Here is a 14,273-nt window from a genome sequence, read left to right as displayed (position 1 = left end):
TTATATATTAAATTTCTTTTAAAATCAAATAAAAATTATTTTTTTCCTCAGAATTAATTGTAATATTTTAATGAAAACTCATTCTTTATTTTTGCATTAAAATAAAAATTAATATTAAATAAATTTATAATTAAGTAATTTAAAATATATTTTATATTTATGGATTTTTCTATAACATGTAATTTTCATAAAATTATTTTCTATTTCTTTTTTACATTCTAAGATAAATATGTTTTACAACTTGCTTTTAACCATTTGATCTTGGAACTAAGACAACCGATTAGAAGGGAAAGATGCTTGAATAGCACAATCCTGGAGACGATTCCGGAATGAATCTAACCACAGACTGATATATGGTGACTCTAGTTTCATAAGGGATGCATATGTCTCCGATTGAAGAAAGGAAGAAGAAAATGTCAAAGGTTTTTGTTTTTGTCTTATGGGCCTATAGTTAATTAGATCCAAACTATAAATAAGTTTAGTTAATTAAGTCTAAACAAAAAATAATTACACATGTCAGATAGATAGCACGCCAAGTGTCATTTCCTTAGCAAAAGTTGAGAAATTTTTTCTTATATTATTTTCGTGTAATTCCGGAATGAATCTAACCACAGACTGATATATGGTGGTTCTAGATTCCTAAGAACTGCATATGTCTCTGATTGAAGAAGGGAGGAAGGAGATGTCAAATATATATATTTTTTGTTTTTGTTTTTGTTTTATTAACTTGTAGTTAATTAAGTCCAAACTACAAATGAGTTTACTTAATTAGATCCAAACAACAAATAACTACAGGTGTAAGATAGATAGCAAGTTAAGTGTCATCTCCTTAAAAAAAAGTTGAAAAAAAACTTCTTATATTATTATATAAGATATACCTAAAACTGATCAAATATTCAAATTTCAAATTTCTTCTAACCTTACGCTAATACATTTTGATCAGTTCATTTTTTTTTGTCAACCATTGGGCTACAACTGGCCGGTCTATTAGCTAAATTCCTACATTCGTAGAAAGCAAGACTCGATCCCTGATGTGATAGTACTTTCTACAATTGAACTTACCTCCTGCCACTGCACTAAGGTCACTTCACATTAGTTCATCTTTTTTCATAAAGAATATTGGAATAGAGAATTCTGAGTCAGTTTTGGTCTAAACCCATAAAAAATGATGTTTTCTCCGGTTCAAGAAAACTGTATATAAGCTACGTCCCTTCATTTTTGCATTTTAATAAGCATTCAGATACATTTTTCGTTTATCATTTTAGTTTTTGGGTGCACGGAAAGGTTGATACCCAAAATTAAATAACTTTATTTGGAAGAAAAAGAATAAAGATGGTTTGTATATCTTTGCAACCGGTCCAGTGTATACACTAAATAAATAACAATATTGCATTTCAAAATACTTGCGAAGTTTTTTCTGCGATAACAGACAATATGAATCGGTCGTATTGACAATAATTTATATGAATCGGTCGTATTGTCATTGTCTTATCCACCACATCTACCATCGTTGGTTGAGTTGTGTCCTCCTTTCACTTTCACAAATTATTGTCCTCCACTTTCTAATATTATTTTCCACCGTCTATTAAAACAATGTCCCCATGTGCAGATTTTTCAACTCATGTTTATTGAGTCTTTTCAATATGGTCCACGTTTCCTGTTTTATTTGTATGCTCTGAATAAAACTCACTCAATGTCCGGCTTCCCTTCAACATAAGCCAGATTTCTCGTCCTGTTGGATTTGTGGCTTTCTCATGTCTTTTCCCCAATCACGCTCTCGATCATTACGTTTTCGATAACAATTTTACATTTTCAAAACTGAATACTGTGGTAGTTTTAGACATGATATTTTAGAGAACTGGTAGAGCCAACTAAATTCCCTAAATAAAGGTAATAATGGAAAGATGCTTGCAGTAATTAAAGTAATATGATATATCAAGTAATATATCATAAATTTATAGAATTATTTTTGGTATGGGTTTTACGGTTTCACTTCATAATCAATCAGCTTTAATAATCCATTGTAGGTTGACTATTATAATCCCATCATAAGTAGTATCACCAATAAAACCACTACGAAATTGCATCATTTCAACTATAGTATAAGTTTGGTTATGAAATTTAGTGAAAGGTGCGACGAAAAGCTAAGACCGCAATCCCATCCTAAATTTGTGACGACTATATGAACACGTATTATGTGCAAAAAATATTACTCCACTACACGAAGAAATTATGTGAACCATGAGTCGAGATATTTTTCAGTCTCATCTCATCATTGACAAAACAAAAAACAAAAAAGACTATAGCTATGCTGTTATACAATACTAAATTTTGATAATTTATTTATTTATTTTAAATATGCTTAATTTGGGTGTTGAACAGTTTTTTTTAAAACACGTTTGAAGCACTTGTGTCTACACGCAGTGTTGTATACATACGAAAAAATCAAAACACTGTACGTTACGAGTTTATGGTCATTAGTCGAAATCGTCTTGCTACCACATGACCCTAACTTATGACGACCCTTTATTGATAAAGAGTTTGCCTTTAAAATAGCATGTGAAGAGAAAAATAGACTAAGTTTTTTCAAATGAAAGTTCAAGAAAATTGGAACAAAATGAAATTGTTTTAATTAGGTTCTACTGTCCTACTAAATATCCATGGATTTTGCTTATATATAGTTGACGTAAAAGTAAAATAAAGGACCATATATATATGCTTAATTATCTCTATCTTTCGTTAAAACCCAACTTGAGCCACTTCCATTAATTTAATTCAGATCACTATTTGAATCAAAATATATATTATTCATGATGGTAAAGCAGTGAAAATGTCCAAAACTTCTACAGTTAGATCATTGTTGATGCATACGTTTATAGTATAATACAATTTTTTTCTTGGTCAAACATTAGGGATCTTAGGTTGGCTTCGCTCTCTCATGTCGTCCATTATTCATAATTGTATCATACTGTCACTGTGCATCCATAAAAGATGTGATATGACTGAGTTACTCGATGGTTATACTCGTTCTGAGAAATCTTCGGTATAAAAGTTCGAATTACTTTCTAGTTATTAAAAAAAAACGGAAAAAGAATTATACATTATTTTTCCGTTAAGTCGACTTCAATCAACTAAATTAGTGAGGTTAGCGTTACTCAAAGTTGTATATATACTAAGGTATATGCAGGGCATGAGCTTTCTTCACCGCTAGCTAAAACAAAATAATATACAAATGGCTAACATTTGGATTCTATTACTTCTCTTCCTAATCATCTTACTTTTTCTCGTGGCCTTCAAACGCACAAATCATGGGCAGCATCGACAAATACCATCTCCTCCTGGTTTTCCCATCATCGGAAACTTACACCAGCTTGGAGCATTACAACATCAGTCTCTATGGAATCTCTCAAAGAAGTATGGTCCTGTGATGCTTTTAAGGCTTGGAAAAGTCCCAACAATTATACTTTCATCCTCAGAGACAGCAAAACAAGCTCTCAAAGACAATGACCTCCATTGTTGTAGCCGTCCTCCCTCAGCAGGTACTGTAAATCTCACAACATACACTAACAGTACTGAAGTTCTGAGTTTTTACTTCATTCTTCTCTCAATTCCTCAGGAACAAGAGAGCTCTCGTACAACTATCTGGATATGTCTTCCTCTCCTTATAATGAATACTGGAAAGAACTAAGGAAGCTTTGTGCACAAGAGCTCTTGAGTGCTCACAAAATTCAATCCATTCAACCCATTAAGGACGAGGAGGTCAAGAAAGTGATTGATTCAATCGCAGAGTCAGCTTCTCTGAAAGATCCGGTTAACTTGAGCAAGACGTTTCTTGCTTTAACTACAAGTGTAGTTTGCAAGGTAGCGTTTGGTGTAAGTTTTGAGGACACTGTGCTTAACAGTGACAGATTCAACAAGTTAGTCCGAGATGCTTTCGAGATGTTGGGAAGCTTCTCTGCCTCAGATTTTTTTCCGCATATCGGATGGATCATCGATATGTTCAAAGGTTTAAAAGGGCGGAGAGAAAAAAGCGTACAAGATTTTGATGCGTTCTATGAACAAATGTTTGATCTCCATAATAAGGAAAAACAAGGGAGTGACGATTTCGTGGATCTCCTTCTGAGGTTTGAGAAAGAAGAAACTGTTGTTGGAAATGACAAGCTCACAAGAAACCATATCAAAGCAATATTGATGGTAGTTATATCATGATAGTGTTCATTAATTTATTTAAAAGACTTTTTACTAGTATAAATTATGTTTGTTTTTATATGTTATTGTAAACAGAACATTCTTTTAGGAGGGATCGAAACTTCAGCAATAACAATGACATGGGCAATGGCAGAACTTGCGAAAAACCCTAGAGTCATGTTAAAAGTTCAATCCGAAATCAGAAGCCAAATCAAGAACAAAGAAAGAATCAGCTTCGACGACACAGATAAGCTCGAGTACCTGAAAATGGTGATCAAAGAAACATGGAGGTTACATCCACCAACACCTCTTCTCCTCCCAAGAGAAGTAATGACGGAATTTAAGATCAATGGCTACACGATACCAGTCAAGACACGGCTTTTTGTGAATGTATGGGCTATTGGGCGTGATCCTGATACCTGGAAAGATCCGGAAACGTTTCTCCCCGAAAGGTTTATGGATAGTAACATTGATGCAAAAGGACAGAACTTTGAGCTGTTGTCATTTGGGAGTGGTAGGAGAATTTGTCCTGGAATGTACATGGGAACAACAATGGTGGAGTTTGGCCTAGCTAATCTGTTGTATCATTTTGATTGGAAGTTACCAGAAGGCATGACAGCCGAAGATATCGATATGGAAGAAGCTCCTGGACTTACTATGAGCAAAAAAAGCGAACTTCTACTTTTTCCTGTGAAGTACGTAGACCATTGATCACCTAACGTAAGTTCTTCATCAACTGTACTATAAATAAAAACGTATTTATATTTAAATGAATTTCCAGTTGTACTAATTTGTTTATGTAAATTTGCATTATTATATTTCTCGTCTTATAAACTGTGATATTTAAAATAGGGTTTATTTCTAGTCCTTACACGTATAGTATGAGTACGATAATATCTTAACCTCACACTCTCTGTCTTCATCTCAAACCTTATCCTGACCGACGGCACAAAACGACATTTAACTTTGTATATATCAAAACCAACCTGTGTTTCCGTATCTCAATACGTCTTCTCAGGCTAGATTAAATCGAAACTTGTTGTTTTCTACTAAATACTCTGTTTCTCTATCTCCGAAAGAACAATGGCGATTCTTCTGTCTTTCTTCTTACTTTTATCCCTTCCCGTTATCTTCTTGGTAATTTACACCAAAAAGATCAAAGACTCAAACCAGAAACTTCCTCCGAGCCCACCAAAGCTTCCTTTCATCGGAAACCTACACCAGCTTCGAGGATTGCTTCACATATGTCTTCACGATCTCTCCAAGAAATATGGACCAGTGATGCATCTCAGTCTAGGGTTTATCCCAGTTGTGGTAATCTCATCAAGTGAAGCAGCAGAAGAAGTTCTTAAAACCCATGACCTAGAGTGTTGTACACGACCCAAGGCTCTTGGAATGCAAACATTTTCGCGTAACGGTAAAGACATTGGTTTTGCGTCATACGGTGAGGGATGGAGGGAATTGCGCAAGATTGCTATTCTCGAGTTCTTCAACACGAAAAAGGTCCGATCTTTTAGGTATATCAGAGAGGAAGAAAATGAATTGATGGTCAAGAAACTGACAGAATCAGCTTTGACGCAATCTCCGGTGGATTTGGGCAAAACACTTTTCTCTCTATCTGCGAGTATCGTATTTAGATCTGCCTTTGGACATAATTTCTCGGAAACCAAACATATCAATAAGGAAAAGATTGAAGAAATGATGTTTGAAGCTATAACAAATATGTCTTTCAAATTTTCCGATCTCTTCCCTACTGCTGCTATCGGATGGTTTATGGACTTTATTTTAGGAGAACATAAGAGACTTCACAACAATTTTGTAGAAGTTGATACTTTTGTCAAGAAAATAGTTGATGATCATTCGAAGATTAGACATGGAGTAACATCTCAAGATCGTCCTGATATCGTTGATGTGATGTTGGAAATGCTACACAAGCACGAACAAGATGATTCTTTCAAGCTCACAATTGATCATCTCCATGGAGTCATCTCAGTAAGCATAGAATCTTTATTTAGTTCATGATTCTTGATTAATCTTGACCTAACCTAGCTAATCATATTTCTTGACCAATTATTGATCAGAATATATTTCTTGCTGGGGTAGACACAAGTGCTATCACCATGATTTGGGCAATGGCAGAGCTTGTTAGAAACTCGAGAGTGATGAAAAAAACTCAAGACGATATCCGAAGTTGCATTGGAATCAAACAAAATGAAAGAATCGATGAAGAAGATGTTGATAAGCTTCAGTACTTGAAGCTTGTGATCAAAGAAACCTTAAGACTACACCCACCAGCTCCTCTGTTAATTCCAAGAGAAACAATGAGTCAAATCAATATTCAAGGCTACAACATTCCCCCAAAAACCATTATTTTGGTAAACGCATGGTCTATCGGCCAAAACCCTTACCGCTGGGAAAGTCCAGAGGAGTTTATCCCGGAGAGGTTTATTGATTTTCCTGTGGATTACAGAGGACAGAGTTTTGAAATGTTACCGTTTGGTTCTGGCCGGAGGATATGTCCGGGAATGGCTTTTGGGATTTCGACAGTTGAACTGGGACTCTTGAACTTGCTTTACTTCTTTGATTGGAGATTACCTGAGGAGAATAAAGATATGAACATGGAAGAAGCTGGTGATGTCATAATTGTTAAGAAATTTCCTCTTGAGCTTCTTCCTATTATTCGCCAGTGATAGGGTGACATAATCTTAAGGAACAAGAAGTTAAACTGTGTAATAGATCAGACTTAATTAGACTAGTTATGTTTCTTTATATATATATAATAAAACTTGTTGGACAAGGATAAAGCTCATTTGTTTTATTATGGCAGTGATAACTGATCACATCATCTGGACATCTGGTGATGTATTTGTAAGAAAATAACTCACAGGGTTAGGATTTCGATTATGTGGTGCCAAAGTCGTCCACATTTCAGTTTCCTGCATTGACATGCTTGCCGTGGAGTAGGTAGTGCACATGCAACTATGCAAGTGAAAATATCCTCGATTCCTCGTGGGTTGTGAGTATGTTAGCGTAATACTGTAATTCTTTGTATTCCCTCTTTAGAATGTGCGTGTGTAGCATATTACCCAAATTTCAAAACCGCGTTTTTCCATCAAAACGACAAAAAACCGCGTTCTCCCATCAAAACAACAAAACTGTGTGTTTTCCACTGAAAATGCAAAATTGAGTTTTGTCACCAACATTTTTAACTAAAAATCTATTTGAGAGCTAACAACAAATAATTTATCAGATACGTTTATGATCTTTTTGTGGACAAATGTCATATATCGTAACAAAAAAATTGTGGACACATGTCTTATTGAGTAAACGAGAAGCTGGAAAGTATATCTTAACAGAAATAATCGAACTCTTCTTATTGACCCATTCGTGAGTAGATTGAGAATAACTGCCCAGTCCGTAGAGAAGTTACCAGCGAGGAGCTTGGAAGCATGACTCGACCACACTTCTCTCGAGTATGGACATTCGAAAAACAAATGATTTCTGGTTTCCAGTGAAAGACACAAGATATGAGAGCTCCACTATTTCAACTCATCATCCGATCTCCCGTTGTTAATCTATTTCTTGTTGCAAGCCAAGCAGAGAAACAAAATTTGGGCGTGGCATGGATATATAAACCATATGCCTTGGGACCTCCTGCCTTGTGTGCTACACCCGAGTTGCCTCCCACACTTCTTTTGTGTTGAAGGAGTCGTTATAACAATCCCATTTCCCTCTCCCAAACCACATGCTCTGTTTAAACTAGTCCCTTAGTCCGTATCTCATCAAAACCTCACTTTCTCTAGAGGACACTATTGTTTCTCGAGGTAACGTGTTTGCAATTAGTGGGTATCTACAAACAAAGTTATCTCCCCACACATGATGCCTGGATGATGTATTTTTAGTTGTTTATATATTTTTATTGATTTGTAATTATGATATATATATATATATATATATACATTATTTGATTCTTTGATACATATACTGAGTTTATTTTTCATTAAATTCTATATACATATAAATTGTAGGTGTGATTCTTTATATATGGCAGCAAATTAATTATTTTTTTGGTCTTTGAAATGTTGAATAAACATAGTTATTATCCTCAATAAAATCATGTTCATCTTGTTATGAGACACATTTTGTTTTCCAAAGAGTGGATGAAGAGAACAAGTTCTATATAGCTGAAAATTCCTAAAATATCTATTATGACTTACATATTTAGTATCTAATATATCTTTTTCTATAGAGAAAATTCTTAACCGGTTTCTAATATCACAAAACTGAACATGTATTACATATAATTATATAATTTCCAACTAATTTCAATAATAAGATTTTGTATTTACGTAACATATTACATATATTTCTATATGAAAAAAAATTAAGAAAAATTAAAGCAAAACATATGTATAATGTAAACAAAACATAAGTAAAATATTTTTACGTATGTGTTTTTCTAACAAATAAAGGACTTTCAGATGTCTAACCATGTTTTAATATTATCACGTTAGCATTTTATTAGTTTATTAAAAAGGTTTTTCCATATAAAAGTTAAATATAATTTCTCAAGTTTCGCGTGGTTTTTCATCTTCTTTACAAATATCTAATATATTATATAATACTCGAATAATAAAAATAAAGATTAAGAAATATGAAATTAGATTCATATTTAATACTGTATAATTGTTTTATGTTTCTTCAAAATAGATCCTTAATATTTTTTTAATTATTAAATTAATAAAAGTAATAGACTTTATATATTACGAAACAAATGACATTTTCTCAGATATTTGATTTTGTGGAAACTTTACTTTATTATATAAGATGGTATAAAATTACCTTGATACTATAGTTTGGTTGCCTAAGAAAGTATCTGGTTTGAAAATAGTATAAATTCTCTGTTTGTTATAATTTACACAGCAATTCAACTACTAAAAATAAATCAAAAAGATCTTACACAACTAAAATAATTGTTATATATTTTCAAGAAACTCTCACCGTTTCTCAACGATTAAGCTGCTATCACATGTTTATAACTGAAAGGGTGTATTTAACTGTATATTTAATTGATTTGAGTTTTTAAAAGTCCAATCTTTAGAAAATGTTTTCAATAACATGAGATTTTATAATTGAATAATATGGAATTTTATTAGATTTTATAAAATCCATAATTGAATAATACATGATTTGTTATTTAAACATAAATCACTTGAAATGTTTGATTAAAATCATATATTTTGCTACAAAAGTATACATCATTTTGTAAAAAAGTATCCCATTTTATTTGTACCTTATCGTGTTTATAACTTTTTCAATATGCCACGTTTCAAATCATTATTTTTTTTTTGATAAGAAAATACTTTAATACTTATTTACAGATATGTATGAGAATTTTTTAGCCTCGCTCTCTCAGTATAAAACCATTGTAATTTTGTCTTATAATACTCTGTTTCCCTTTTGTCAAAAAAAAAAAAAAAAAATACTATGTTTCCCTTTTGCTTCTATATCTGAAAAAGCAGAGAACAAAACAGAGGAACGAAAACAATGACGATTGTTCTGTCTTACTTCTTCCTTATACTCGTTCCCATTTTCTTGTATTTAATATTCACCATGAAGATCATCAAACAATCGAAACACAATCTGCCTCCAGGCCCAAGAAAACTTCCGATCATCGGGAACTTACACCAGCTCCAAGGGTTGGTTCACAGATGTCTTCACGATCTCTCCAAGAAACACGGACCCGTGATGCATCTCCATCTAGGGTTTGTCCCAATGGTCGTGATTTCATCGAGTGAAGCAGCTGAAGAAGCTCTTAAAACACATGACCTCGAGTGTTGTACAAGACCTATCACTATAGCCTCAAATGTTTTCTCGCGTAACGGTAAAGACATAGGCTTTGGTGTATATGGTGATGAATGGAGAGAGCTGCGTAAGCTTTCGGTTCGCGAGTTTTTCAGCGTGAAAAAGGTTCAATCTTTCAGGTATGTTAGAGAGGAAGAGAGTGACTTAATGGTCAAGAAACTTAGAGAGTCGGCTTTGAAGCAATCTCCGGGGGATTTGAACCAAACCCTCTTTTTCCTAGCTGCAAGTATCATATTAAGAACAGCATTGGACAGAGTTTCTTAGAGAACAAGCATATTGATAAGGAAAAGATCAAAGAACTCATGTTTGAGGCTCACAAAAATATGCCTTTTACATTATCTGATATTTTCCTTATTGCTGGTCTTGGATGGTTAATAAAACTTGTGTCCGGCCAACATAAGATGCTTTACAATGTCTTCACCGAGGTTGATACGTTTCTTAATCATATAATTGATGATCATCACTTACAGAACTCAACTCAAGATCGTCCTGATAGCATCGACTCGCTCTTAGATATGATACGTGAACAAGATCATGATGAATCATTCAAGCTCACCATTGATCATCTCAAAGGAATCATCCAAGTAAGCAAAAAAATCTCTTTACTTAATAATTCTAGCTCGAATATAACCTTAAATCTATTGTCTTTTGGTCGACATAGAATATTTACCTCGCTAGAGTAGACACAAGCGCCGTTACTATGATTTGGGCGATGGCAGAGCTCGTTAGAAACCCTAGAGTGATGAAAAAAGCTCAAGACGAGATCCAAACTTGCATTGGATTCAAACAGGAAGAAAGAATCGTGGAAGAAGATCTTGGTAAACTTCAATACTTGAAGCTTGTGGTGAAAGAAACCTTAAGATTACACCCACCAGCTCCATTGTTACTCCCAAGAGAAACAATGAGTCATATCAAGATTCAAGGCTACGACATTCCCCCAAAAACCCTTCTTGTGGTTAACGCATGGTCTATAGGACGAGATCCTAAACACTGGCAAAATCCAGAAGAGTTTAATCCAGAGAGGTTTGTGGATTGTTCTGTGGACTACAAAGGACAAAGCTTTGAGATGTTACCCTTTGGTTCTGGTCGTAGGACTTGTCCAGGAATAGCTTCAGGGATTGCGACCGTTGAATTGGGGCTCTTGAATTTGCTTTACTTCTTTAACTGGAGAATGTCTGACGAGAAGAATGATATGGACATGGAAGAAGCTGGTGATGTCACAGTTGATAAGAAAGTTCCTCTTAATCTTCTTCCTATTCTTCGCCATTGATGATCCCATTGATTCTTGAAATTAGAGAACTTGAACTACCAAGACTCATGTTGTTGCGAAAATTATGTAATTTTGACGGAGACAGCATGATGCCCTTTCAGTTGTTGAAATTAAGGTAAAAGCTACATGCATGCATGTAACATGTTTTTTTTTTCTGTCCCTACTTGACCATTATTGATTCTACATTATTGCTTCTGATTTCTGCTTCTTCCGGCTCTTTTCTTGTTTCTATTCGTGAAAAGAATCAAAGTTTCAAAAAATAATCTTCCTCCGAGCCCACCAAAGCTTCCAATAATCGGAAATTTATGTTGGAATTTATTTTCACAAGTTGCATCGAGCTACTTTTTTCGGGTAACTCTTCAAATTGAAGTTCATTTGAATGAGAACTGATAAGTCTTCTAGTATATAAGGAAGGATGTTTGTGTCTAGGTTTAAAGTTTTGAGACAAACGTATCATGTTGTAAAGGAGAGAGCATATTCATACTAATTAAAACGAGTTATATATAGGTCGTTTGAGTTTGGGTAAAATGGTCTCGCTGGTTAATAGCTTATCGTTTATTTGTTTTGAATTTCGTGGTTGACAACACAAGAAACAAATATCTCTTCCTTTCTTTTTTTTTTTTTTTTTTTTTAAAAATCTAATGTTAAAATTATATTTAAAAGAAAAACTTTTTTACAACATTTTTTAATTTCTCTTCTTTTCAACATTGAAACCTATGAATTAAGGACCATAAATAATAGGAAAATATATAGTCTCATAAAATTTTTTAGAATTAATGTTATTAAATAAAAAAATATATAGTCTTGTAGAAAATTTTATATTAAATTATTTAATGTATGTTAAAAAAGGGAATATTTTCTTTAATAAAAATAAAAAAACTTACACATGTCCATGTCTAAATTTATGATGATATTATTTCCAATTCTAATATTATATAAATTTAAGATTTTTTAACTAAAAAGGTTTTATCTTAGTTTAAATTTTATGTTTTTTAAAGTTAAATATATCTTCTTCCTTTGTTAATTTGTTGGATATTCTTTATTTTTTTCCTTCTAACTTCTTAAATATATCTTGCTCTAAAAGAACAGTTTGTAATGATATTCTTCATACAATATTAGCCTCACGCTCTGACAGATATTTACATCCCAACCGGCTAGTGTGTATTCTTTTTTTTTTTTTCAACAAAATCGGCCAGTGTATTTATTCGTAATAAAAACGTTGTTGTTGTGTCTTCAAACTCTATATCTCTATCTCTCTGACTCTCAAGAACAGAAGATCCAAAACAATGGCGATTCTTCTCTTGCTTCTATTCCTTCCCTTTCTCTTCTTGTTAATGATGAAAAAGATGGATTCGAAACAGAATCTGCCTCCCGGCCCAGCAAAACTTCCGATCATCGGAAACGTACACCAGCTAAAAGGGATGCTTCACAGATGTCTTTACGATCTCTCCAAGAAACACGGACCCGTGATGCATCTACGTCTAGGGTTTGTCCCAATGGTTTTGCTCTCATCGAGTGAAGCGGCTGAAGAAGCTCTTAAAACACATGACCTTGAGTGTTGCACACGACCTAACACTAACGCCACAAGGGTTTTCTCCCGTGACAACAAAAACATCGGCCTTGGTGCATACGGTGATGCATGGAGAGAGGTGCGTAAGCTTTCAGTTCGTGAGTATTTCAGCGTGAAAAAGGTTCAATCTTTAAGGTATATTAGGGAGGAAGAGACTGACTTGATGGTCAAGAAACTAAGAGAATTGGCTTTGAAGCAATCTCCCGTGGATTTGAGCAAAACCCTCTTTTGCCTAGCTGCAAGTATCGTGTTCAGGCCTGTCTTTGGACGGAGTTTCTTAGAGAAAAAGCATTTCAGTGAAGATAAGATCGAAGAACTGGTGTATGAAGCGCAGAGAAGCTTAACTTTCAAAGTCTCTGATCTTTTTCCTATTCCTGGTCTTGGATGGTTTATAGGCTTTGTGTCAGGCCAACATAAGAGGCTTCACAATGTCTTCACTGAGGTTGATACTTTTCTTAATCATATAATTGATGATCATCAATTACAGATAACAAATCAAGATCGTCCTGATATCGTAGACACTCTCTTACAAATGATACATAAACAAGAACATGATAAATCTTTCAAGCTCACCATTGATCATCTCAAAGGAATTAGCCAAGTAAGTAAAAGAATCTCTTTACGTAATCATTCTCGAATCTAACCTATATATCCTTAATTAATGATAATGTCTTTCTATTGAACTAGGATATATTTCTCGCTGGAATAGACACAAGTGCAATCACCATGATTTGGGCGATGGCAGAGCTCGTTAGAAACCCGAGAGTGATGAAGAAAGCTCAAGAGGAGATCCGCAATTGCATTGGTATTAAGGCGAGAATCGAGGAGGAAGATGTCAATAAGCTTGAGTACTTGAAGCTTGTGATCAAAGAAACCTTAAGACTACATCCAGCAGCTCCTCTTTTACTTCCAAGAGAAACGATGGCTGATATCAAGATTCAAGGCTACGACATTCCTCGAAAAACACTTGTTTTGGTTAACGCATGGTCGATAGGACGAGATCCGAAATACTGGAAAAATCCTGAGGAGTTTAACCCGGAGAGGTTTATCGACTGTCCTGTGGATTACAAAGGACAAAACTTTGAGTTTATACCCTTTGGCTCTGGTCGTAGGATTTGTCCAGGAATGACTTCGGGTCTTGCGACCATTGAATTGGCACTCTTGAATTTGCTTTACTTCTTTGATTGGAAATTGCCTGACGAGACGAAAGATATGGACATGGAAGAATCTGGTGATGTCACTGTTGTTAAGAAAGTTCCTCTTGAGCTTTTACCTATCCTTCGCCATTGATGTGGCCATTGAATCTTGAGAAATGATATATAATAACTGTGTAATGTATCTGTTGTTGAAATAAAAAGTGTCATGTTGTTCTGAAATAAA

General features: G+C 34.2%; 2 protein-coding genes and 2 pseudogenes across 3 annotated transcripts; all 4 read left to right on the top strand.

Moving 5' to 3' along the window:
- The first annotated feature begins 2,903 nt into the window (after positions 1 to 2,903).
- Positions 2,904 to 5,037, top strand: LOC104779835 (cytochrome P450 71B26). The gene is made up of 3 exons (XM_010504233.3): positions 2,904 to 3,539; positions 3,617 to 4,194; positions 4,285 to 5,037. Exons 1-3 carry the CDS (start codon positions 3,233 to 3,235, stop codon positions 4,897 to 4,899), a joined length of 1,500 nt encoding a protein of 499 aa, XP_010502535.1. The 5' UTR covers positions 2,904 to 3,232; the 3' UTR covers positions 4,900 to 5,037.
- A 25-nt stretch (positions 5,038 to 5,062) lies between these two features.
- On the top strand, positions 5,063 to 6,992 carry LOC147945391 (cytochrome P450 71B3-like). The gene is made up of 2 exons (XM_087509903.1): positions 5,063 to 6,180; positions 6,270 to 6,992. Exons 1-2 carry the CDS (start codon positions 5,272 to 5,274, stop codon positions 6,876 to 6,878), a joined length of 1,518 nt encoding a protein of 505 aa, XP_087366029.1. The 5' UTR covers positions 5,063 to 5,271; the 3' UTR covers positions 6,879 to 6,992.
- A 2,681-nt stretch (positions 6,993 to 9,673) lies between these two features.
- LOC104779833 (cytochrome P450 71B4-like) lies at positions 9,674 to 11,367 on the top strand (annotated as a pseudogene).
- A 1,133-nt stretch (positions 11,368 to 12,500) lies between these two features.
- On the top strand, positions 12,501 to 14,273 carry LOC104779832 (cytochrome P450 71B25-like; annotated as a pseudogene). Its single transcript, XR_015596571.1, has 2 exons — positions 12,501 to 13,494; positions 13,581 to 14,273. The product of XR_015596571.1 is annotated as a cytochrome P450 71B25-like (transcript).

The sequence above is a fragment of the Camelina sativa genome, chromosome 4 (genome assembly GCF_030686135.1).
Source record: "Camelina sativa cultivar CO46 ecotype springtype chromosome 4, ASM3068613v1".
Lineage (NCBI taxonomy): Eukaryota > Viridiplantae > Streptophyta > Magnoliopsida > Brassicales > Brassicaceae > Camelina > Camelina sativa.
Note: the sequence above shows the minus strand (reverse complement) of the source record. Positions and strands in the feature narration are given on the sequence as shown.